Source organism: Nematolebias whitei, chromosome 7 (genome assembly GCF_014905685.2).
Source record: "Nematolebias whitei isolate Nwh7 chromosome 7, NemWhi1, whole genome shotgun sequence".
In the NCBI taxonomy this organism is placed as follows: Eukaryota; Metazoa; Chordata; class Actinopteri; order Cyprinodontiformes; family Rivulidae; genus Nematolebias; species Nematolebias whitei.
In genome coordinates this window covers 41,577,428-41,604,898 of record NC_056504.1, presented here as the reverse complement: position 1 = coordinate 41,604,898, position 27,471 = coordinate 41,577,428, and the positions used below count along the sequence as shown (strand labels likewise).

The 27,471-nt window shown below is 38.9% G+C and overlaps 1 protein-coding gene across 1 annotated transcript; it reads left to right on the top strand.

Moving 5' to 3' along the window:
• Window positions 1–1,743: 1,743 nt before the first annotated feature.
• Window positions 1,744–27,471, top strand: erbb3a (erb-b2 receptor tyrosine kinase 3a). Its single transcript, XM_037678883.1, has 29 exons — window positions 1,744–2,045; window positions 10,619–10,776; window positions 12,529–12,715; window positions 13,085–13,210; window positions 14,007–14,072; window positions 14,335–14,453; window positions 15,136–15,277; window positions 15,431–15,544; window positions 15,835–15,952; window positions 17,457–17,530; window positions 17,612–17,702; window positions 17,852–17,869; window positions 18,747–18,964; window positions 20,613–20,745; window positions 20,872–20,965; window positions 21,193–21,347; window positions 21,432–21,485; window positions 21,582–21,723; window positions 21,809–21,919; window positions 22,009–22,107; window positions 24,084–24,269; window positions 24,378–24,533; window positions 24,622–24,697; window positions 24,810–24,956; window positions 25,037–25,134; window positions 25,669–25,854; window positions 25,941–26,009; window positions 26,103–26,364; window positions 26,627–27,471. Exons 1-29 carry the CDS (start codon window positions 1,952–1,954, stop codon window positions 27,364–27,366), a joined length of 4,233 nt encoding a protein of 1,410 aa, XP_037534811.1. The 5' UTR covers window positions 1,744–1,951; the 3' UTR covers window positions 27,367–27,471.

Here is a 27,471-nt window from a genome sequence, read left to right as displayed (position 1 = left end):
TTTAAGTTGTGCTTAGCTGGTTAACAAAATATGAGTTTGGTTTCAAATTTGCATTTTTTTTATGGGGGTGAATTAGAAATGCCAGCATTTTATGTTCAAAATTTGTTCAGGAAAATACTTCAGCTGTGGAAAAATAGCATCTGAAAATAATCTGTAGATATACAAAAGGAAAATTTGCATAGTTGGGAAAACAACAATATGTTTAGAGGGAAACTGAAGCCTATAGTTGATTAAGTAATCATCCTGAAGCGTGAGGGTGCCAGATATTTATTTTCTTCAATTCATTTTTTAAATATTAGTTTTTAAATGAGCTTTCATTTATACCATTTCATAGTTCTTCAATCTTCAATGTGCTGCCACTTCTTCATAAATTGACTAAATGTTTTATTACAATATGAATGTATCAAATTACTCAGTAATAAAATAAATGGTAGAAAAAAAAAACTGTCTTGGCAATACTTTTTTAACTGCTTTTTGCAGAAAAAGGACAGACCGTCATTTCTTTATACATTGCTTCCAAGGAGTCAGACTACCTTGTAATCTTTGAAAGTGATCTTTAACAATACTTTATAGGGATTTGTTAAAGTCTTTGGACTTTTTGTCTCTGCTGTTTCATTCACTTTTTGTACAGCTCCTATCTGACCATGACATGCAGCATATTTTGTAGTGTGTTTGTGCTTCAAGGTGTAAGGAAATAAAACAAAACGACAAAACAAACATTCATAAAAATCATGAAAAAGTTATAGTGTTATAAAAAATAAAAGACAACAAAGACATGTCATAAAGTCTTTTTTAGTGGATCATCAAATGTATGCAATCATGTTGTTGTGTTAAAATATAATTCTGAGGGTTAAAATGTGGTATTTTTCACATTTGCTTAAAGATTCAAAACCATCAATTCACTGTCTTCATGACAGATTGTTTGGCTCAGAGTTAGTTAATCAGTAAGGTAATTAGTTAACTGGCTAGTGTTTGAGTTTTTCGTTATAGCTTGTTAAAAATCTGGCTTAAATGTGGTTCTTTGATAAATTATTTATGTGTAAACACAGTGGTTCATCTTTGAGCTGCTAGGAACTTGCTAAAAATAGGTTTATTTGCTAGTTACGTGTCGACAAAACTAAAGTTTTTTGTTAACAGAATTAAGTGGCTTAGAGTACTGTATTGGTAAATAGTCATGCTGTAAATGAGTAATTAATTAAGTAATTTGCGATGCTTTGGGGTTCGTGTCAAACAATGTTCATATCTAACTCTTTTTCAGCTTCTCACACGGCAACTTTACATGTCAGGTTCACAACGTAAAGAAAAAATCCCCAATAAAACTATTTTTATTAATAAAATAAGAACATAATAAGAAAATCAAATAGAGCAAAACTATTTGAGGTCGCTTGCTCATTAGTAACTATAAAGGTAAAATCTATGTTTTTTTAACCCCTCTTATTTAAAGGTGCACCGGGCACCTCTCCTCTTTCAGTTTCTTTAACTTTCAAAGTGAAATAGTAGCAGTGAAAAGGTTTTAAGCATTTTTTTTTTTTTTTAATTAAGTTTGTTTTCTTTTGAGTTGTAGTTGCGGTCCCTGAACGCGTCACGCCTCTGACCCCGCCCACATAAATCAGTGTTGGAGGCGCTCCGGCCGCTGATTGGCTGCGCGCTGCGCTCCAATCACTGAGCGGCGCTGATTCCTCTCTCTCACAAACCCGAGCGGGCGGCTCGGAAAGTCAAATAAAGAAAACACCGTCAGTCTCTTCTCTTCAGGGCGGACATTTGTCTTCATCTGAGAAGAAAGCTCAGGCCTGGGAATAAAAACTGGATTAATCAAACAATTCATCGGCCTAAATGGACTATCACGGGTTGAAACTGAGGACGGTTTTGGACCACAAACGGATTTTATATACTTGTTTTTCCTATTTCGACCTGTAATGTGTATTTGCCATTTCTGAGCGTGGGGATCTGAATGAGGATGACTGCCCTCATGAGGAAGGTGCAGCAGGTGCTCTGCCTCCTGCTGCTGGGCGCTCTCCAAGCCTGCAGCGCTCAGACGCAAGAAGGTGGGTCCTCAACGCACACATCACCATCCGAAAACATGTCTGATTTATTTTTCCATATAATAAAACACTCAAGCTGCACTATAGTAACAGGCTTACAGCTGCAAGTTGCCAATGAAGAACACCTGCCCTAAAAAAACACCCAAACCTGTTCCGCACACGTAAAACTTGTTTGCTGTGAGTCACCTGCACCTCTCCCACGGCTCTGTGTGCTTTAGCGTGTTTGACTCAATTGTTTCAAGGTTTTGCGACAGAGCCCAGCCTTTTTTTTTTTTTTTTTTTTACCACCAACCTCAAGGAAAAAGTAACCCCCCTGGGTTTTAAAAAAAAAAAAAAAAAGGTTACCTCTGAAACGTTTGTCTCCTTCGGTTCAGTTTAATCAGTAGCGGAACTGCATTCAATCTGTGGAGGTGACACTGATAATACAAGACAATATATATATATATACATACATATATATATATATATATATATATATATTAAAAAAGACTGGGAAGAAATGTTTATTTATGGGTCATCATTAAACAGTTTTAAGTGGTTAACTTTGTTAAATGCTTGTAAAGAAATTAGACATGAGTTTGGAATACCTGTTAGGCAATTTATCACTGCCTTTTTTTCTTTTTCAGCTTTACAATTGAAGAGATCAGTTGATTAATGGAGAAAGTAGCCACGTTTTTATATAACAAATATCAGAACTCTGGGTATAAAATGACTTCAGAGTTTAAAATTGCCCCACTTCAATCCAGTTTTTACAAATATATATAAAATATGCAGCAAAGGGTCACAGTAAATCTTTAGAAAGCTTTTAGTTTTTGCTTTAATGAAACTTTCAGTTTATAAAGCACGCCTGTTTTCCTTTACCATGCACAGAGTAGTATCTGTATTACTTGACACAGTTGCTTCTAAGTTGTCTGTAACATAACTGAGCTACAGAGCAAAGATGGAGTGAACCCCAGTGGAGCATTCTGGAGGCAGAGTGGGGTGTTGTGATTTGAACGCTGCTGTGAACTTTGGTCTTGTTGCCACCTGGCTGCAGGTGAATTCAGCGACTCTGATTCAGAGAAAAACAACATGAGATCATCGATGCCAGCGGCTGGTAAACATCCCACACCAAAAAAAGTGCCCTTTTTTTATATATATATATTCAAAAACAAAAAGAAAATGGTTCAGTATTTAGATTTTTTTTGTTCTCTCCAATTATTAAACCGTGTTTGTTTGTTCTTAATTGCAGCAGATGTACGCTACAAAAAGTTTGAATTTGATATGAACATCTGGTTTTAGAAACTGTTCACAGCACCGATCTCAAATCTGAAACCAGAACTGGAATTGGATGTGAAATGTTTAGTCAATACCCTTAAATCTGCACGTTAGCTGCATTATTTAGAATAAAATGGCTGGATTTTTATAATTTCTTAGAAAGTTTAGCCTCTTTTTTGTGCAATCTTTGTTGCTAATTGCCTTTTAATTTACATCCACATTTCTCTTATGAATCATTTTATTATAAAATGGTTTTTTTTGCATCTTTCCTTGAGCTGTCGTCACACTTTCACTCTGAGTGTGGCCGTTGTGCCATCATAAAGACCAAGCAAACTTTCCTTGAATGACTTTGTAAGTTTGCTTGCAGCCTTTTTTTTCTACATTTCAAAATTTTGAGCAGGTAACTTAATAAGTGATGAGTCAGATAGCCGTGGGAACATGTTTTAGTTAGGGGGTGCTCTGAGCCCATGTGAATCTGTATGACTCCAAGCACCCAAAATACCTCATATATGCAGTAAAATGCACACTAGGAAGTAGCTTCATGATACAATACAATTAAAACAGGACACAGATTAAAAATATGTAAGAACAGAGATAAAATAATCAAATAAAACTCTAACTAGAAGATAACATAAAAATGTCTTTAGCTGCTTTTTAACGTGCAGCATAAAAACAAAGGGAGTTCATTCTGCAGGCAAAGTATTTTTAAAGTCTGTGAACTAGCAACACATGTTGTCTTATCTGAATATGGACACTTTTTTTTTTTGCATAATTTAGACAGACAATATCTACAGAACTTCTGTTATGACCTGAAGCTAATCTGTTTAGTTTGTTGTTGAATTTTGCACACGGTTGTACAGTAGTAGCGCTTATTACCAAAATTACATAACTCAAAAATATCTAAATGTTAGTCATTTTAAACACATGCAGGGTTTTTTTTGCATTCATTATGCATTTGGACAATGCATGTCCTCAGAGGGGACTGCAGCACCCTCTGCACCCCTACTTCCCACAGCCTTGATCAGAAGCAGTAAATTTAGTCAATCTTGCACATTTGGCTGCATAAAAGCAACCGTTCCCTTCACATGTGCACAACCTCTGCCTGTAGACAGGTGAGTTTAACTCAACGTGAATGAGTTCACTCGTTCAGGTGATTTTGTGCGCGCTCACCTATAAAGTCTGCAGTAATCTCTGGCCTCCAGTGCCAAGTTTCTGTTTACATCACTGAGCGTCTCGGCTGCTCTTATTGAGCTTGTTTACAACCTCCTCCCTCTATTCTTTTCTTTCACTCCCCCTGTTCTTTTCTAGTGTTGAAGCCGTGGTAACAGATGAGTGAAAATAACAGCCAAAACCTGATCCGCACCTTGCTTTCATGATTGTGTTAGGTTACGAGTTCAGCACAATGGCACCGTGGGTTCATGCAGCGTGCTTGATGGTGGCGAGTTGAGCAGAAATCTCTTCCTTGCTGCAGGACTGGCAAAAAGTTGAAAAGAACAAGAAAGACGGTTTAGAAATCTCCAGCACTTGTCTTGCACACCTGCATAAAAAAACACCATTGTGCGCATGTGTGCGTGTCGTATTGACTCAGAACCCTCCACCTCATTCCTCTGACAGCAACGCAAGTCCTCTTTCCACAGAGAAAACCCACTCATCAAGCCTGAGTGCTGTGTAAACGTAGGACATACCTTTTTGTCACATTCTGTCCTTCGTGTGTTGGTTCATCATTATGTCGTGCCTGTTCTGCATGCATACTCTACATACTGCTTGGAGCGGAAGGCCCTCGAACATTAGGTGCTCAGGTGTTCAAACGTATTGCACAACCGTCTATTCAGAGGAGTCGAGAGCTCTAATCATGCACTGATAGCTCCAAGCTGCACTCAGGGCATAAATAGGACAAGGAAATAAAGAGCTTTCCACTTGAGCTGCTCATAAACTCACATTTCAAGGAAAAGTTGCAGAGGCCAAACTCTACTTCTTTATCCTCCTCTTTTTTGGGGGGCTGCTCCCTTTTTTCAGGGGTCGCCACAGCGAACTATCTCGCACGAAGACTTGGCAATTCTTTTTATGCAGGATGCCCTTCCTGATGCAATGACAGATCACCGAGCTACCACAGCCCTCTGTGTGGAGCAGAGAGCTGCCATCTAGGGCGTCCGAGGGAGCAGATGGTGGGGGTTAAGGGCCTTGCTCAAGAACCCAGAGTGGGGCAAATGAGGGTGTTTCACCTATCCCACCCACATTTTGATGTTGTCAGTTTGGGGAGTTGAACCGGTGACTTTCCAATCACAGGTTCACCTTCTCTAACCTCTGCACTACCACTCCCCATTGAGGCTAAACTCTTTACAAAGGAAGGAATTGTGAGCATGAAAGTGGCCAAAGTCCGTATTTATTCTCAATGTTTTTATACCAGTTGCATGTATTCAATTTAAACTTATTTTTTTATCAAACAGAGGAAAATATCTAAATATCAGAAAATTAATTTGCTGGAAAATGGGGGGAAAAAAAATCCTATTTTCCATTTTTAATAAATGGGAAATGCAAATTCAAATGTTTTTGATTGTATTAAGTCATATTTTAGTGAATGGCAGATATCACTGAAAGCTGGTTTTAACGTGACCATGTCGATACCTTGAGCAAATATCAGCCATTAATGAGGAAGCTCTTTGTTCTCCTCTTAGGAGTAAATTATTAAATAATTATTTGATCATTTACATCATTTACAATCCTTTCACACATGTCGTCACAGAAAGGGTGATCAATTTATAATAACTGACTAAAAGTGCATATTTCTGCTCTTTTTTTCCCTCCGTAAGTACGAAATACTAACGACCAGATTGAGAGCGTTTGTTGTTAAACCTGTTTGAAAAAAGTTCAAATGCTGGTGATTGGATGAATTTTTTGTCTGTCGTTAAATATGTTAAAAGTAGCTTCCAGCCCATTTGTCATAATAAATGTTGGTGAAATTCTCTGTGTGTAGGGGCGGAGGGCAAAAAAACGACAAAAATGCTCCAGCAAGAACAACATTCCCGCTCTTTTCTCTGAGTTCAACAAAGAAATTCAGCTGCGATGTATCGGAGGCAGCAGAGATAAGTTCGTGAGGAGGTGTCGATGTTTACTGTCAGCACCTGAAACCTCCCATAATGCCCCTGAAAGATGCAGATCTGCCTCGACTTTTGCTAAACCAAATCGCTCATGACTCTTGTGACAAGTGCCAAAGAAACCAAATGACCTGTGTTCCTTGTACTTCCAGTGTCACGGACACTTCAAGAGTCTGAAACAAATTTTTAAAAAGTGTTAACATTGATCTGCTGACAAGATTAGAAGCAAAACTGCAACTGTTTCAAAAATAACTACAGTTGTGTCTCCGGTCCATTTTCACTTCACATCTACAGATGTGTGATGTTTTATTTTTACCGTATTTTTCGGCCTATAAGGCGCACTTAAAATCATTTAATTTTCTCACAAATCGACAGTGAGCCTTATTCATTCAAGCTTTATTTATACAAGTTAATCCCACTGAGCCTCGGGGACTCATTTACAAGAGAGACCTAATAATAGTGATAATAATGAGATAATAATGAGACCTTATAATCAGGTGCGTCTTATGTATTAACTCTGGTTGTGCTTACCGTCCTCGAACCAAGTTTATGTGATTATTGTGAACGAGTTGAATAAAGTTTGACTTATATGACTGTTTTGTTTCGCTTAATGCGTTTTATAATCCTGTGTGCCTTTTAGTCCAAAAAATACGGTAGATGCTCACTTGTATTATCTGGTCTGATTATAGTCTGTATAGAAGATCAGTAAACCCTGATACCATAAAAAAATCCATTTTCACTAGATTTATTTTTATCTATACTGTAACATTGTTATGTGCTCGGGTTGTTATTAACCCAATAAGAGGAATGTGGATTGTGTTAATGTTTCTCAGCCTAAAAAAAAAAGACATCCAGGAAGGTGACGCTCTTACCAGAATAATGTCCTGATTGTTCCTGACATTTCACAAATGTGGCTTTTTTTGAAACAATATTTCTGGAACTCGAGCCTCCATTAACCTCGGTTACATCACAGAGGTGGACGGCTAAATGTGTCTAAAGATATCCAAGCTAAAAGACACCTGCAAATAAATCACCACCCAGCCGGGAAAGGCATCATTTTGTTGTCATAGTGAGCCGACTTCTTCAAATCTTTGGCACCGATTCAGACCCAGTGAACCCAGTGTTCTCGGAAATACAAAAAAAAAAAAAAAAAGAACCAAACAAACTTTAACATGACTTTATGATCACGGGACGAGCCTGTTGCCACACATGCACACACTGAGTGGGTTTTCCTCTCCTTCAGCGAGCATTACTTTGACATCAGTTTATTTCCAGCAAACCTAAAAAAACACAACTTGGTTCACCCCAAACTGACACAAACCAAGACTTCCAGTGTGACCACACAAACAGATTTCTGTCCTTCAGCGTGCACACGCTCTGTGCTTTGACCTGCCTGTTGTTTTCGTGCTCTGTGGTTAATAATCATTAAGCTTTAATGCCCTTGTTGATCCTCTCGTTCTTCTGGTTTCTGTTTTGACTCAAATGCCAGTTGATGGGATTTTTTTTAATGTGTCAACATTTCATGACAAACACTCAACTCAGTAACAAAAGAAGTTTTTTTTTTTCATGAAAATGCATCTCAACAGCTTGTTTCTATAGTTGTAATAGACTTGAAGTAAAGGGTGAGCACACCAAGAAACACAAACCAAATGAAAAGTGTTTTTTTTCTACAAGTTTTGGAGACTAATCAGTGAAGTGTCAGCCCCTTTTAATCCAATAAATATGTTTTACAATTCGGAGTTACATTTGTTACAACAAAAAAGGTTGAATCATGTCATCTGGACTTTGTTTTTTTGTTAAAAAGAAACGTTTCGCCCCTCATCCAAGAGGCTTCGTCAGTCTGAGGCCTAGCCATCTGGTATTACCCAGAAGCCAACCTGACTCTTGTGTTTCAAGCCTGCCTCAGATACCCCTGAAGTCTGGCCTTTTCACTAATGGTTTCAAAAACACAAAGTTATATACCTGGATGACTGAGAAAACAAACTTTGTACATTTGTTACAGATTTTTCTTTTCCCTTTTCCTGAAACAAATAATTGAAGCAAATCTATTTAACTAAAACTTGCCTAAAACTGATCACGTTTGAAACTTCCTTTCTAAGCACCATGCTCAATAATCCAGGTATAAAATCCAACAATGTTCAGTGAGGTCATCTGGACGGTTTCATTTTTATTTTTTGCTGAGACGTTTTGTCCTTTATTCTTCGTCCTTCCTTTCTAAACCTTTTTTTTTTTTTTTGTATATTCTTAATTAAGTGTATTGTGAAACTAATGAGGCTCTAAATCAGGGTTTGCAACCTTTACAATCAAAAGAGCCATTTTTACACCTTAGTTCAGTAAATTAAAAGTGTTCAGAACTGCAACAACATGCTACAACTGTGATTATCAACTGATGACCTGTGGGCCACTTTAGGTTTGTTAGAGGAGGCTTTTGTGGCCACTAGGGGTGACGTTATAAAGCTAAAAAGTATCTAATGGCGTTTAACATTTCTTGATATCTTTACAATTTAAGACAAATGAAAAGACCAGATTCTTGTAAAGGTGAGGGGGCGGGGGTTAAATTAATAAAAAAAACTATGAACTATGCAGACGTGATTATTTTTAATTGTGGAAAAAATAAATATGTATTATTATTTGCAAAAGAAATTACAGGAAAACTGCTAAAACTAATCCTTTGTTTTATGTAAAACAGCCAATAAAATTTGGTTTTATGTTCGTTTTGGTCAAAGCTTGAAAGAGCCATGTGGAGGAACCAAAGAGCCACATGTGGCTCCAGAGCCGCAGGTTGCAGACCCCTGCTCTAAATGATTGTTCAAGTTGTACTGCATGGCTGTATAGTGATTTGAACACCGTGAATGTGATACAGCTCTAACTGAAGAACTGAGTTGTGTTTCTATCAGACATATTAGACTGAAAAGCTCATTTATATCAGCTGTTCAGTAGTTTAACTATCAATACATACTGAGGTTTAGAAAGAAATTTGTGTTTGCGATTACATTATCCTTTAAAATCAAACCTCAGCTTCAGTTTCTGAGCTTATTAATATCATGTTTTAAATAATAGCCGTAAAACCGAGGATTGTGGTTAAATAAAGTTGCGATTTTAGTTTCTAGTTCAATTTAAAGTTGTTGTTTTTAACGACAAGAAAACGTCTTTGAATGACTTTGATGCACAAGATGATAAGTGGGCAGAAATGTATGACGTCAGTGCCGACGTGCTTTCCTTGAGGACATTTGTTTGTACGTACGTTTGTGCAAAGTGTTGATTTTTCTGAAAACCAACGAACATGTTTGGTTTGTCTTCCTCGTCCCCTTCGTCCATTTCCCCTCCGCTCCGTCCCTCCTGTCTGGCATTTGAATAACAAAGTAGCCTTCTAGTGATGCTGACTGGGTGAACTCCCACAGACCATAAACAAGGCTTTGTGTGTTTGTTGGACAGAAGGACACGGCCTGCACACAATCCTCAGCTTGTTGCTCACTGTTACAGTACGTCCGTTCATCCAGAGCAAGATGAACAGTGTCTTGTAGTAAAAGGCATGAAACAGCCTTTTAGGGGGTAAAACTCTCCCTGTTTGCTCATGAATGGTTTATTGGAACTTCTATGGGGATTTCTGTGTTATCATATCAAATGATCATTAGTTTGTGCTTTACTTTTTATTAAAAATTAACAAGTTTTTAATGTTTTGGGCTATTATCTATCTTGACAATAACACATAACGCATACCGATCCAAACAGGAACAAGCTGGAACAGTTTATAAAATAATACATATATCAGATAACAAGATGTTTGTTATAAACTATATTGTGTCTGTGCCGTTTGCAATAAAATATTAGTGAAATAAATAAATTTAGAATAGTTTTGTATTTCTAACTTTCAAGTTTATTTGGATGTGAAACTGAAAAAGTGAAAAGGAAAGATCGTCCATTACTGTGAGGAGCCTGGACTGTTTCTCGTTATCTTTTATCTTCTTTCTGTAACACTTCATAAATACTGCTTGGTTCAACAATAAATGTGTTTATTGTTAAATCCATTTAGGAAAAGTTTATTCATATAAATGTCATATTATACGTATTATATGTTTTTTTTTCCTCAATAGCCAATTTTTTTTTTTCATATTTTACATTTTGGCTTCTATAATCTGGCAAATTACTCTGAAATGTTGGTATAAATGATAAACTATTTAAATGTATTGCATGTATAAATGTATGTATATTTGTTTTCGTCAGTGGCTGTTTGCCCCGGCACACAGAATGGTCTGAGCACAACAGGAGACTCTGACAACCAGTACGAGACGATGAAGAAGATGTACAACAACTGTGATATCGTGATGGGTAACCTTGAGGTCACCATGATGGAACACACCAGAGACTTCAGTTTCCTGCAGGTGGGTCTGTGAACGTGTCGGCCAGATTATTAGTAATCCTTTCACAGAGAGTGCGCCCGCAAGAAAAACTGCAAACCAGTCTGGACACGGATGGGAATCGAACAATGTCTGAAACATTCCTGAGCTTTCTTTAGAATTTACAAACGCAGTGAAGCAATGGCTCATACTTTTAAAACGGGGTGCTGTGAAAATGTTGCAATTAATATCTTACCTGTTGCAGGTAGCACTTTGAATGCCTTCTTTATTTCTGACCAGACTAACGGCTAGTTGGATCAAAGTGGGTTGTTGCTCTCTTAAACAAATCTAAGCTCAAAAGTCTTATAGAGAGCCAACGCTGTTTGTCTGTTAGCAAAATATATTGTGAACCATTGAACATATTTTAATGAAACTTTAAGTTAGTAATCATTTGATGCACCTCTACAACTCGTCAACCAGATTCAACATGGCCACCACACGTGACTCGGTCGTTTTTATAAATACTGAGCTATTTAATGTGGTAGTAGCTTTGACTTATCCCCAACACTAACTCTGAGAACCAACAGATTGTGTGAGATCTTTGGTAAAGATTTCAACATTTACTGTTGGAGTCAGCTCAGTCTGTCTTTTAGAAGCATGTCTATAACTTGTTAACATTTGAAATCAACCCAGTGTAGGATGGATGGCACAACTCATTAAAAAGTTGCTATAATGCAGTTAATTTTACTGGTAGCAACTGAAAGTTGTTTCTAACACATGCTCCAAGTGAGATCTTACAATAAAACCTTTCTTTCGGCTGCTCCCTTCTTCAGCAGTTGCCACAGCGAACAATCTCACATGAGAGATTTGGCAAATGTTTTACGCTGGATTTCCTTGCTATTCCTATTATTCCTGCTTTATTGCATGAAATAATCTTCCAGATTTGACAAAACATGTTTTTCAAGATAAGATGATCTTCATCTAAAACTGTGCCCCGACAGGTGACGAGCGGCAGCTGTGGCACTGCCACATGGCACTTCTGGCAGAAATAATATATTTATGACAGAATAAGTATTACATATGAAACTGACCGCTGTGTAAAGTTTTATGAAATAGGATTTGTATAATCTGTTGTGAATGTTTGAGATTGACGTTGCTTTAAATCAACAGCAGTCCACACTGGTCATGGCATTACTCAGACTAGCCATTAGCTCGTCAGTCCAGTCAGAATTAAACTCTGCTTCTCTGAACTGATGTCATTCAATATCCAATCATCCGTTCATTATCTTTACCTGATTCTTCCTTTTTGGGGTGTGCCCATATAAACCAGTCACTGTGAGAGGCAGGGGACACCCTGGACAGGTCTCCAGTCCATCACAGGGACACATAGAGACAAACGAGACAAACAACCATTCGCTCTCTCACTCACACCTAGAGACAATTTAGAGTTACCAATCAGCCTAACATGCATGTTTTTGTTCTGTGGGAGGAAACCAGAGTACCCGGAGAAAACACGCATGCACAGAGAGAACATGCAAACTCCACCTAGAAAGGTTCCCGGCTGGGATTCGATCTAGCAACCTTCTTGCTGAGAGGTGGCAGCTCTACCAACTGCACCACCATGCCACCCAACACGTTAAATATCTATAATCTTTCCACAGAACCTCATTTCAAAAGATCTGAACCATTTTATCTAAGTTTAGGTTCATTTACTAAGCAAACCAACCAGTTGGTGCCAAGCTTTGACCAGTTCATTTACCAAACGCCTGGATTTTTATTTTCTTTATTTCTTTTCAGTCTATTAAGGAAGTGACGGGCTACATTCTGTTTGCTGTCAACGAGTTCAGCCGCATCCCTCTGGACAACCTCCGCGTCATCAGAGGCACCACTCTGTACGATGGCCACTACGCCCTGGCTGTGATGATCAACTACCAAAAAGAGGGTGCACATGGCCTTCGAGAGCTCGGTCTGACACACCTTACAGGTATGCAGCTCAGGTACGACGTGTGTGTTTAAAGTGTGGGAGGCTGAGCTGGAACAGATAAGAGCTCTGGTTGGATGTGACAATCTGTTACTGCTGGAGCACTTTACACCCACGCAGTGGAGTCCACACCCTCAGAGTACCAGTTCTCTGAGCGCAACCATGTGTACGCTCCCCGTGAAGTCCCTGGAATGTGACATGAGCCCAACCGCTCAACTGCCAGTGTAACGCGAGCTCCGTCCCATTGCGAGCTGTTTTTGTATGCAGTGTAGTAAATAGTGAGTGGCAGTGATTCATGGAATGAGTCACAGGCTTGTCCAGGCTTGCTTGGCTAATTGTCATTTCCCCGATTTAAATGTGTGCCACCTGCAGAGATCCTGGAAGGAGGCGTGAAGATCATCCAGAATCGGGACCTGAGTTATGCCCCGCAGATCAACTGGAGGGACATAGTGAAGGATGACTCCACTCCCATTCTGATTGAAGCCAATGGTCCTCAGCGTGAGTTCAAGTTTCGATACAAAACACAAAGCAGGAATGAAAGTGTAACTTGTTACAACTGTGCAAAAGTTGTGTGAGACCTAAAAACCATAACCAGTAGATGGAACAGCATTTTAAAGTCATGTCTTTGAGAAATAGAAAGAATAAATCATATCTGACACAAGTCCTGATAGATGTGTCATCCTCCAGTTGATCCTCAAATATGTTTAAAGGTTTAAGAATCACTCAGTTTGAGTTAAAAATAACTATTTTATGTGTCAAAACTGTAAAATCCTTGTTTTTTTCCCCAAGTTTTATAAAAAAAATTGGAATAAATCAAGTTTTGTGATGGGCCATTTATGAGAAAGTGCCTGAAGATCTCATTTAAAATGAGTTTTGCATAGTCGTCTGTAATGAGATGATACAACACCAGTTCTTACGTTGAATTTAGGGGATGTTTGATGCCCGAACGATCCACTGATCAGAGTTAGGTGGCTTAACAAACAAGACAACATCCCTCAGAAAATGGTCCATCTTGGTACAAAGAAACCCATCTGAAAGCTTGAAGAACTATTGATCAAATCAACAAAGTCCATGCTCAATGGTAGCAGTGCTGCTGTTGATCAAATCACATTTATTTAAAGAAGTGTGGCTCATTTGAAGAAAAAAATGATTAAGGAATTAGGCTTGATCCAAGACTTTTGCACAGTGCTGTTCATCTTTGGTCAATCTTGTCAATCCTCCTCAGTTTGTATTATGTTGAGCTTCAGTATTAGACTTTAAAACTCCATCTGCTGACATTAAAATGATTTCCCAGGGAATTGTAGCCAAGAGTGTGGATACGTGCCGTGTTGGGGACCAGGAAGTAACGCATGCCAAACTCGTGAGTGACAGCTCAGCTTTTAATTTTAATTCCTACATTTTATATTCAGTTTCCAATGAATTTCCAACATGGCTTGCCAAAGCTATCTTAAGAAAGCTTGAAAAACAAGTCATCTGTGCTTTTATTGAACCCTTGATTTAAACTTCAAGATGCATGTCTAGTGTTTGTTATAATTTTTTTATTTTTTCATTATCAGTATTTCTGTGGCTCATCTTTCTGCAGTCTTTTGTAATTTGTTTGTACATTCTGTTCTCTGTTTCAGTGACAAAGACTGTGTGCGCTCCTCAGTGTAACGGCCGGTGCTTCGGTAAAAACCCAAGCGAATGTTGCCACGGTGAATGTGCTGGAGGCTGTAGAGGACCGCTGGACACAGACTGCTTTGTGAGTCAGGAGTTCAGTCATTATCTTAATGAGTATTCTCTATTAGCTATAAAGATTACATGTATATTACAGCTACTTTTAGAGTACAGACATTTGTCCCTTCAAAAGGTACAAAGTTTAAACCTAAGTAAATGCATGATTCACTCCTTAACTACATTTTAAACTCCCAATTATTTGATTTCATTGCCTGTGATATCGTCTCTGATTTTTTTAATGCTTGAAAATTTATAAAATGTTTAGTTTTTGTCATTTTTATACTTTTCAAGACATTTACCTCTATTTACAAGTGCTTTACCCAAAGAAATGAAAATGTATTCAATTCCTTGAAAAAATGTGCCTTCTTAAATCTGCTTTTTACTCTATTTTTGTTTTCTTTTACTATTTTTAGCTTTAGTTAGCTTTTTGCTACTTGTAGCTTCTAGTTTTCATTCTTCGTTTCTTTTTAAGTGACCTGTCAGGTTAATCTCAACAGGTGTTCAGACCAATAGTTTGCTTAATGTGTCCAAGATGGTCTCCCAAGATCACTTCTGCCAATCCTGGGCCCACTTTTCTAATAATTTCATGCCGATGATGCCTCAATAAACTGCTCATCCTTTTCCAGATGTCTGCTGTGATAAACAGATAAGGTACAAAACATAGTATTTTTCCCCCTCAGTGAACTGTTTGGGATTTTTTTTAACAGGCTTGTAAGAACTTCAACAACTCGGGCTCATGTGTGACCCAGTGTCCACAGGCTATGATCTACAACAAGCATACATTCAGAATGGAGCCCAATCCCAATGTCAAGTACCAGTATGGCGCTATCTGTGTGTCCCAGTGCCCCGGTGAGTCCCAACACATGACGTCGATGCAGTTTTTATGTTTGCTTTTCATAAATCTCCAGTTGTTAAAACTGCTGGGACGGTCTACTCTGGGTTTATTGTTGTCTCTGACATGCTGCCGTTCGGACACTTACATCATTTCCTCTCTTCGAACAGAAAACTTTGTGATGGATGACAGCTCATGTGTGAGCAAATGCCCAAACAATAAGAAGGAGGTGGAAAAAAACGGAGTAAAACAATGTGAGCTGTGCGAAGGCATCTGCTCAAAAGGTATCCAGCTAAATTTAAAAGCAACTCTGCCTGTTAATTTAGTCCATTTAAACAAGATAATCATCTCCCATTTTGGGCAGCACAGATCAAATTACCTCTTAATTAAGAGTTTCATTTAAGAATAACAAAAATACTATTTTAAATACACCCTACATGGGAAGCTCACATGCAGGAATTATGAAAAGTGTGGAAATTATTTACTCAAAAGTGTCAGATTAATTCTGCTTTTCACCTTTAAAACCCTAAAACACCTGTTTAAACCTAGTCTCCCCTTTTTATTTTCCTTCCAGCTTGTACTGGCACAGGAGGTCCGTCCAGAGAAACTGTGGATGCGAGTAACATTGACAGTTTCAGAAACTGCACTAAGATTGACGGCAGTCTTCAGTTCCTGGTGACGGGGATAAACGGGTAAGAAAACCATTCCTTTCCGGCCTAGTTCGGCTCTACCATAAGAGCAAGATGTGCACATTCCCAGCTTCCTTTGATGCAAAGGTGGTCCTAATGAGTGGAAAAATATGAGGTATACATTTAATGCAGGGCTGTGCAATTTATCCAGTTTGTTTTCTTATTAGCAGGAAAACCGCCCTAAAAAACAAAAAAATAAGATTATTATTAAATATATTCAGACATATTCTGCTTTGAGAAAATCTGTCTCCTGAGCTACATGAGCTGAAAACTACAGCCGTTTAGATTAAACATTTCCAAAACATCATTAAAGCTTATGTTCAAGTCTGTTCTGCTTGTGTTCAATTCAGCTGGAAGCTGCAGCTAAACTTTAGATGAAAATAAACAGCTCAATTTTCTCAAAAATCAACAGTGAGCCTCATAATCTTGTGCGCCTTATGTATTAAATCTGGTTGTGCTTACTGACCTCAAACCAATTTTATGTGGTACACGGCGCTCAAAAATCTGTCCAAATCAACTTGTTTTGCTTAAAGCGCCTTATAATCCGGTGCACTTTATGTATGAAAGCAAACCCGTTTATTGATATTGCGCTTTATAATCCGGTGCGCCTTGTAGTCCAAAAAATACAGTCTGTAGTTTATGAGAAGCAGTTTTATTTTACCACAAGAAGGACTGCTTCTTTATGCATGGGAATAATACATGAAGAAGGTTTATTTAACAAAAAGACAAAAGGTTTTTTTTATTTATAAATGACTCACAGGAAGATTTTGAAACAGTTTTTACTAAACCACTGTATCTATTGATCCCTAAAACTTTCTGTTTTATTTTTGTTGAAAATTGTCAATATTCATGAAATCTTGGATATTTTTATATTTAATTGCTGAAATTTTTTTCATTCACCTTATGAAAAAACAGTTTAATTTATTATTTATCTAGTAGCGTTTGAAAATTTAAAAAAATAATTTTTTTAGGTAAAAATTAAACTTCATGGTAATGAGGAAAATTTAAGACTATTCATTGTTCTTTAAATGCAAAAATAAAATGTGCTTAAACTCTGTGAATAGCAATTTTCAATAATCCTGCCTACAACACTTACCAAAATATTTGTGATTAATATTTTTCCATGGCTCAAAGTCACTGTTTAATCCGAGTTAAATAAAACGTTCTAAAATGTATGAAACAGAGAATTTTGTAGGTGTTGAATTGTGAATAAATTAAAAATATATATGCTGATTGGTTAGTGACAGAGACAAACTAAGTGCACTTTAAAAAAATCAGTTTTACATTTAATTAAAAATAAATAAACCAACACCTCCTGTAAATGATGTTGCATCAATAGGAAACGAGAAGAAACTCCAGTAAAGGAGCACCAGGTAGCTTTCAGTAGCTGACTGAACTTTCCACTTGATGCTTTTTCATAGTTAGTAAATCATTGGGTATGTTCAACTGTTTTATGGATGCAGTGTTGCATCTGACCTTTGTTTTGTCTTTCTTTGTTTGCTCAAAGTGACGATTACAAGAAAATCCCAGCCCTTGACCCAGAAAAGCTCAAAGTCTTTAACACTGTGAAGGAGATCACAGGTGAGCATGAATTTATGTTCAAACCAAATATTTCTCGTCACATCATGGAGCTGATTAAAAAGCCGTCGTCTCCACCTTCAGATTTCCTCAACATCCAATCGTGGCCAAAAAGCCTGTCTGACCTGTCGGTCTTTTCCAACCTTCACACCATTCAAGGCAGAAAACTGTACAGGTGAGAGGATCATCCCTCCATCGTTTTGTTCCTCCACATGACAAACACCTTGTCATGCTGTAAAGGGATCTGTAGCATTCACTCAGTCTTCAGTGGTGGGAATCTGACTGTTGTTTAATAACCTTATGTAACATTTTTACCCTCTTTAGGGGAACCAAATCTAAAAGGTATGGTAACAATCTGACATGTGTCCATTTTTTTATGTGCAGCTTAGCAAATCATCACTGGGGTATAAGTCTTGGGGTTGCTTGGTTAAGGTGGTGGTGGACTGTATGTTTTGTTGAATTGACAAAGCTTGTTTGCATGCTCTGATTTATTTTTGTGCGTTTGTGTGTGTTTGGGTGACAATAAGTGGAATTTGTGAGATATTTTTTTACTTTTGGAAGCAAAATGATTGCTCTATTCTTTGGCTCTACCATCACTTCTGACTCTTTATGTCATATAAAATAAAATAAAAATACATTTGATTATTTTGTGTACATGTTGCTCAAAATAATTTCCGTTAAACCAGTTTCTGTTTTCTTTTCATTTCCATCTTTATCCACAGGTTTTGCTATTTCAAAAGCAGATTAGAAAGACATGATTTATAGGTGGAAACGCTCCTACAACCTTTAAGAATTTAAGTTATTTTTCAAGTGTGGTTGTGATATACCTACTGCTCAGTTTAGAGCAGTAAGTATCTTACCTGCTGTAGATAGCTCACTGAATGGTCTCAGTTTGGACAGAAATTCCAACTAAAGCTAGTCAGACCGAATCTGCCTTCTTAATACAACTCACAAATTCCCTAGCTATTTACGCAAGTGCTGTTTTATACAAATTTACATCACAACAATTGTTCATTAAGTTGTTATTTACATTTATGCTTTTGAAATAGCTAAACCCAAAATATTTTTAATGAAATTAGATAAACACGATCCTAAAACTCCAGAAAGCTCATTTAAAAAATGAAAGATTCAGATGCTTTAAAAAAAATTGAATTTACTTTCATGCATTTTTAAGAAAGTATTTTCAGTAATGGTTTTACTTCCTCACTTCCTGTTTCAGGGGCTACTCCCTTTTGGTGATGAGGAACAATTCTCTCACCTCCCTCGGGCTGCGCTCACTGCAGAGAATAAACGATGGCAGTGTCTACATCTCAGGAAACGAGAAGCTCTGCTACCACGACACGGTGAACTGGACCCGCATCTTCAACAGCAGCTCGCGTCCGCAGAAACGGAACAAGCAAGTTGAATTTAGGGACAACCGACCCCGAGACCAGTGTGGTGAGTGGCAAAAACTAAATCCATTATTACCACAGTTCAGCTAAAAGGTTAAAATGCATTTAAATTATTTATGGCATAAGCTTTCACATGTTTACATAGGTTGCTGATGACTTGAAGTTTCTTTTTCCTGCAACAATTATTCAAGAATGTTCCACGTGGATTTGCATGTATTCAATTTAAATCAGTAACAATCCAACAAAATTAAATATTTAAAGGCCCTTGAAGGATCATCACTAGCAGTTTTCAGGCTGTGGTTTGTTTAAGATTGTCTTTCTATGTAAAAAATTAACAGATTTGTGGTAAATTTATGTCAAATTTTGAAAACACCAATACACACAAATTCAATTTAGCAAGATCTGGCAGGATTTATTGGTGCTCAGAGTGTGTGTTGGGGATGACTCTCAGTTACTACCACACCACAGTCAGTCTCAGTATCTGTAAAATTAACTGAGTGAAATCCATATTTGTTTTTTGTGGGGGGTTTTAGGTTTGCTTAGCTGTGGCAGCCATCTTAAATTTGTCTGACTCCAAAAGGTTACGACAATAACATCACTTAACAAATGGAAACGATCAGCTAAATTAATATTCACATGTTCAAATCACTGCGGAGAAAAGAATAACGTAAAGAACAACAAATAAATTTAGAAAGTTCTTGAAGAATCTTTGATGGGGACTGCCACGGGGCAGCCATTTTAAAATTTTGGTTTGACTATATTATGTGTTGGGGTTTGCTCTCCGCTACCACCAAATTTCAGCTTAAAATGGCAAAATATCAATGAATTAAAGTTTTTTTTTATTATTTCAAACTATAGTGGCCATCTTGTATTTTTTATTTGGATTCAATATGTGATGGGCAATGTTCACAGCTACAACCTCACCAAATTTCAGCTCCAAATGTGTAAAAATAGCTGCGGTAAAGCCATTAAAGTTAGCTTTGGTGGCTATCTTTTTTTCACTTTTTATTATTAATTATTTATTGAACATTGCTCTCAGCTATCACCTCACTAAATTTCATCATAATATCTGTAAAAATGGCTGGTTTACAGTATTTTTCCTTTGTAGCTCAGGTGGCCATCTTGGATTTCTGATTTGCAACCAGACAAATAAAAATGGTGTCTTTGTTTGCAAATTACATTGCCATGGTAACTTGAAATGCCAATACAAGTAACAGCACGCATCACGGTGCCGAGCTGGTCGTTTTGATATAACATTTGTGGGGGTACACATTGCAGTTCAGTCCACATTAAAGTTGACGGAAGAGTTAGATCTAAAGTTAAGAAACCATTGTCAGGTGGATAATAATAGGTGGCTGCCTTATGCTTGGCGGTCCTCAATTAATAAAATATCTTCTAACTGTGTGTGTGTGTGTGGGGGGGGGGGGGGCTCCAAATAGAAAGTAACAAGTAAATTTAAAAGTGTGTTGAGTTTAAACAGGTCCACTGACAACAGGAAAGGCTGCTTTTGTTTTCATGTTACTTATGTTACTCGTTGGTGTTTCTGGGCATTGAACGCATTGTACAGCAGGATTTCTGAGTTCTGTGTTCACACCTGCTGAGATTAAATTCATAATTATTGGGACTAAACTAAGACCAGCACGTCTGATATTGCAACAGTGCTGCAATTTGTCTCTTTTATTCTGTGTGTGCAGAAAAAGACAACTTTGTTTGTCACTCTTTGTGCTCATCTGACGGCTGCTGGGGTCCCGGAGTGAACCAGTGTGTGTCCTGTAAGAAATACAAGCGAGGAGAGACATGTGTGGACGACTGTCTGTTCTTGAAGGGGTAAAACTTCATAAAACTAAGCCCATTTTGCATAAATTTAAGTAAAGTTTTGTTGCGACTTAGCCAAACGAAGTATTTCAATAATGTCCCCAGTCTGCTGACAGATTTTTGTTGCTCTAAATGCAGAGACAGGAGGGAGTTTGCTAACGAGTCAGGGGTGTGTATGCCCTGCCACCAAGAGTGTAAAGTCCAAGATGGGGTGAAGACCTGCTCGGGCCCGGTAGGATATTGTTTTTTGTCTATCTAAAACAAGTTGTAGCTAATTAAGACTAATAGCACCTTCTGAGTGTGCTGATAAAACTCACTGATTTAAATATGAAGATAAAGTTTGAGCTTTATCTACTTCTGCCCCCTACTGGGAGACAATAGACAGAATCACATTTGAACAATTTCTCCATTCATATCCTGATGCATGCTCATTCATATTTAATATTGTCTCTCCTCCAGAGAGCAGATCAGTGTACAGCATGTGCCAGCCTGCAGGATGGTCCCAACTGTGTCTCTTCATGTCCTGACGGGGTCATGGGTAAGGAGGGATTCATCTTTAAATACCCCAACAAGCAAGGCAGCTGTGAGCTGTGCTTTGTCAACTGCAGCCAAGGGTAAGAAACGAGCGTCAGTCTATGGAGACACGTGTTCCCTTTTTATTCTCCTTTCAACCAACCCCTTGTTTGTTCTGTTTTCAGGTGCACTGGCCCAGGAGAAGGAGGATGTGTGGAGGCTCCACGACCTACTTCTGGGTAAACCCTCCTATAGACCGATTTTATGCATAGTCAAAATGTTGGTCATCCGTCAAGTGCTGAATGTGTGACTCTCCTTTAAATGTTTGTCATCAGACCATCACCCACTTTCATCGCGCTCGGGGTGATTTTCTTGCTCTTCTGTTCATTCTCCATTTTTGTGCTGAGTGTTTTGTACCGCCGAGGCCTCGCCATCCGTCGCAAACGAGCCATGAGGAGATACATGGAGAGCGGCGAAGTAAGCCAGCCTCTCTCCTTTGTTTTTCAGCTTGCTGTTTTGATCGATATGGGGCGACGTTAACATATATCTCGTGTGCTTTCAGACTTTTGAACCTTTAGAAGAGAAAGAGAAAGTCCACGCCCGCATCTTGAAGCCTTCAGATATACGTAAGATCAAGCTGCTGGGTAATGGAGTATTTGGATCGGTCCATAGGGTAAATGAAACGAGGCAACACTTTCTGCACCGCTGATTTGTTTTGTCTATCAGTTCATCGAGCTGTATTTTTGCTTGTTTACTTTACAGGGCATTTGGATTCCAGAGGGAGACACGGTGAAGTTACCTGTTGCCATAAAGACGATTCAGGATCGCACGGGTCGACAGACCTTCTGCCAGGTGACGGATGTAAGACAATTAAAATTATCTTGTTAAGAATGCACTTCAGTTCCAACATTTGATCTATTTTGTCAGGTTTTATTGATGCGTCCTGCCTGTGCCACTCAAAAAACTGTGACCTATCAGTACATTTTGCTGGGTCCTGTCTTGTCCTGCAACTAAACAGATTATTTCAGGTCATGTGGGCTGTAAAGTCATTTGACAGGAAGTTCTGGGACGTTCCTTGTTCAATATTCAATCTGATTTAGACTTTTTGGACTTTAACATCAGGAGAAAACTTTAGGCTTTTCTTTGTGTTTCTTGTTTCTGAACTGTTTATGTCATATTAGTAAAGTGTGTGTGTGTGGGGGGGGAGGGGGGGGGGCTTGAGGGTGTAGTCTTGATATGTAAAATGTTTTATTGTTGATGGCATGTAAAAAAAAAAATGCCCCACCATCATACTTCACCTTTTTATGTAATCTAAGTGTTTTTACAGTGTATACATTCAGGAACTCACACTTTCTACAGCCCCGTCATGGAAAAAGTTAAAAACTTTGTGTAAAATGCAAATAAAAACACAATGCAATTATATACAAATAGCATAAACCCATATTATATTCACAACGGAACAAAGTTTTCATTTGAAATGATTGAACTAATAAATTGTACCTTAAAAAAAAAGGAGGGGTAATTTTGAAATTCAGCAGCACATCCGTTAAAAAAGCAGCGACAGGTGAACAGAAGACTAAATGTGTGGTAGAAATAAGAACCAGCTGTAGGAGCATTTTGCAATGAATCATATAAATTTGAAGTAGATCAGTGAGAGGATTAGGTATAAAAAGAGCATTTTAGAAAGATTGAATCTCACTGAAGTAAAAATGGGCAGAGGTTCTGCAAAAAAAAAAAAAAAAATCTTTCTAAAAATAGTAGAACTTCAAAAAAAATGCTCCTCAAGGGGAAATCGAGAAGATTTTGAAAATTCTGTGCAGTTCATAAAATCAACAAAAGTACTAAAATTGTCATCATCACAAACATTGTCACTTTTTTTATTGGTGTATACCTGCACTTTATACTTTTGTATAAAATATTATTGCCATTGTGAGGTACAGTGTTTTGCTCAGTCACATTTGCCCACAGTCAAAGTTTTAACGTTTTAATTAACGTTCTAGAATTGCACCGCTCAAGGTGGCTGCATGTTGGAGCAGCTCTTTTACTTTCATTCTGGGATGTTGCTTTTGAAAACTTTAACTCCTCTTTTTTTCTGGATGTAAATTGCTTTATTTGGATGATTACTTCCTCTGATATCAGATGCTGTGCAGCTTGAAGGATTTTTACTGAAACCTTTTTTGCTTTTGGACATTTGTTATGATGCGTAACCATGGCAACAAGGTGGTTTTTACAACTGGGAACAGCTGATTAAAATCTCAAAAGCTCAACTAATACCTCAGCTACAGCCCCAAATCACAAATGAGTTAAAAAGGAGGTGCCCTGGACGCATCCTCGTCTACCTGGTGGAGGTGCTTGAGTACCTGACCACTGAGATCCTGGAGCTGGTGGCTGGCTCGTGACTACAAGAAGACCAGGATCATCCCCCGACACCTGCAGCTGGCTGTCCGCAATTATGAGAATCTCAACAAGCTGCTAGGAGAAGAAACCATCACTCAGGGAGGAGTCCTGCCCAAGATTCAGGTGGTCCTGCTGCCCAAAAAGACAGAGAACACCATAGGTAGAGAGATCAAAATCTGCGGCCAGTTTCTCCAAATCTGCTCTAAGATGGACCTCTACAAGAGAGTCTTTCTGTCCACAGCCATCAGCATCTATATCAACTCTAATGAATCCAGGATGATGAGTTACAACAACATTTAATTTCCCTTTGGGATTAATAAAGTATTTTTGAATTGAATTGAATCAAATTAATGTTTTGGCTGGATGGGTTACTTGCAAATATCCTCCATGTAATATGTAAATGTCATATGAAATCTAACGATTTCACGTATTTTCCACAGCACATGATGGCCATGGGAAGCTTAAACCACATTAACGTTGCCAAAACCCTGGGTATTTGTCCCGGTGACAGCCTGCAGCTGGTCACCCAGCTCAGCACTCATGGCTCCCTGCTGGAGCATGTCAGGAGCAACAAGAACAAGCTCAGCCCCCAGAGGCTGCTCAACTGGTGTGTTCAAATCGCAAAGGTAAGGGATCCGCACATTTCACAAATTCTTTTAGGCGTAAAAAGGCACTTTGTTTTCTCACACCTTTCAGACTGAGTCAAATGTCTTTAACGCTGTCCTCGTCATCAGGGTATGAATTACCTGGAGGAGAACAGGATTGTTCACAGGAATCTGGCTGCGAGAAACGTGCTCCTGAACAATAACTTCACCGCGCAGATTTCAGATTATGGCATTGCAGACCTGCTCTACCCTGATGATAAGAAATATTTTTACAATGAAGTCAAGGTTGGTTTTTCTGCTTTGGTTTTACATTATTTTTATCCACTTTTTGTTATTTCTTACATTAACTCACTTCCAACTGCTTTACCCTTAGACACCAATCAAGTGGATGGCCTTGGAGAGCATCTTGTTTCGCAGATACACACATCAGAGTGATGTCTGGAGCTATGGTGCGTTTTAATTATTTGTGCTGGAGATATTAATATGAACTGTGTTTAAAAACAGAAATAAATGACTTTTTAAGTTTTCATGTCACTCGTGACTTTCTCTTCTTTATTTCAGGTGTAACGATTTGGGAGATGATGTCTTATGGGATGGAGCCGTATGCATCAATGCGTCCTCAGGAGGTTCCCGACCTGCTGGAAAAAGGCGAGCGTCTGTCCCAGCCTCAGATATGCACCATTGACGTCTACATGGTCATGGTTAAATGTAAGTAACTTTTTGTTCCTGTTAGAGGTCCCTTGTGAAAACTGTGACAAACAGCCTCCCCCTCTCTTTTTGTAATCCAGGTTGGATGATTGATGAGAATGTCCGCCCGACCTTTAAGGAACTGGCCGGTGAATTTACCAGAATGGCCAGAGATCCACCTCGCTACCTGGTGATCAAAGTAAGACAGATCCTCTGCCAGCATCATGTGCAGACACTAGTTTAGTTTATATGTTCATCTTTGGCAGTGGAGTAGTCTACATTTTTTGTAGTGGGTATACTGCGCTTAGAAACCAAAGTACACCAGTTAGTACAATGTAATCGGTAATTTATTTTGATTTTTAAGCGTATTGAACACTTCAAAATTTCTCTGATGCTTATAGTACAACAAACTTTGTACAACAGTTGTATTAAAAATATGTTATAGAGTTTATAAAATAGTATCAAAGCAAAACATGTTCAAGTATCAAGTGCAAAGTTATTAATTATACAAATGACAGGTTGAACCAACTCAATGTGTCTATAAAATGTTCTAGATGTGTTGACAGTGACACGAGCTCATGTCACGCATCACTGCCAATGATACGTGACATGAGCTCGTGTCATTGGAAACTTTTAAGTAGGTATACTGAAATTCCCAAGCTTTTCTAGTGGGTATACTCCGTACACCCGCGGATCACATAGACTACATCTTTGGTTTGCCTGTGTCTGCCAGGAGGACTGCAGCCAACAGGAAATGTCTCCAGAAGAAGTTACCCAGAGGAGTGCAGACCTAGAGGACCTGGATGATAATCCTGAGCTGGACAACCTGGTGGCAGAAGGAGCGCTGGATGATGTGACCACAGCGCCTCATTACCTGTCCAGGAGTCTGAGTCGTCTCTCCAGAATGGACACACAGAGAGTAGGAAATATCACTTTCTGTAGATTTCTTTGCAGATGTATGCTTAAAAAGAACTTTAAACCTCATTTACTGTTTTTGTGGTAAAGACGGTCCTAAATCCATCAAATGGAACTGGATATCTGCCCATGACCCCCAGTGTTGACCTTACAGGACAGGTAGCTACTTCAGACTTTTGTGCTTTTACACCTTGTTGTATGCAGACTTGCCAAATTGCTGATTTAACATTGTCTGTGTTGTTTTTAATGCAGGCCATGTGGCTGTCACGGTCTCGACTAAACTCTGCTCGCACTGTCTCTGAGAGCTCAGAGGGGTGCGGCACAGCACTTGATATGGACATGAATGAGGACAGCTCTGTGGCAGGGAGCCTGAAAAGAAGACGCCACCGTGAGGACAGTGCCTATGTGTCTCAGAGGGACAGCCTGTCCGGAGGCCCATCGGAGACTCCTTCTCCAGAGATGGAGAAAGAAGATCAAAATGAATATGTGCTTCCTGGAGGCAGTCCAGAAAGAGGTGACATGTTTTTAGATTGGTTATTGTGTTTAATGTTTGCCACTGATTGTTCCAACCTCAAATATTTCATGGTGGCTCACACAGATGTTACTTTTATAAACCTTTATGTCATCATCAGATCTTCTTTACACAATTTACATATACAAGAACTCAAAACAGGATTCAAAGCCACAGCACAGTTGCAACGTTCTGGGATTATGTGCACGTTATTCACAATGATTTTTAAAAGACAGACATTTAATTATTTATTTATTCGTTTCAGATCCTTTATTGTACTCGTCCCGAGCCAAGATGGTAAAGTCTCATTCATCGGGCCTGTTGGACGAGCCAGATGAAGAATATGAGTACATGAACAAGCAAACACACGTTTCACTGAGACAAAACAGCCCCTGGCAGAAGTCGAACAAGAAACGAAGCATGTCAGTGTCGTCGCAAGCGACAGCGTGCTCCTGTGATACCACACTCTCCATGGAGGGCAGAGGAGGCCTGACGATGAGCAATGGCCGGTTTGACTCAGAGCAACAAGTTGAATATGAATACATGGACATCAGAGGAAGGGAAAAGGACGAAAGCCCGCCTGAGCATGACCCTCCACCACCTCCGATTTTACCAAGGATAAGAAGAGAGGTGGAGGATGAAGAAGAGGATGAATACGTGGAGGACGACAACTATCATTACACTAACAGTCAGCCGAAGCTGCGACAAGCTCTGAAAGAAAACAAGGAGCTGAGGATTGAGGGCAGGGACAGCAGCAAGGAGTACGAGTATGAGGACATGGACAGCTTGGCTGCCTCGCCCCCTGCTGATGCAGGGGTGTACCAGAACATGCAGGGGGAGGGAGCAGAGGGGGGCACAGCAGTGCACTCATCGGGGTTTGAGATGCATGTGAAAGTGCGAGCCGGGGTCGACGTCGGGGAACCTGTTGCAGGTGACAGATCCTTTGACAACCCAGGCTACTGGCACAGCAGGATGTTCCTGAAGCCCAACGCTGTACCGACATGAAGAAGGTTCAGATCTCGCTCCTGGGACACACTCATGAAGGACCTGGAAAAAGACGCAGTAAAGCCGCAGAATGTAGCATATCACACACACACGCACGCACACACA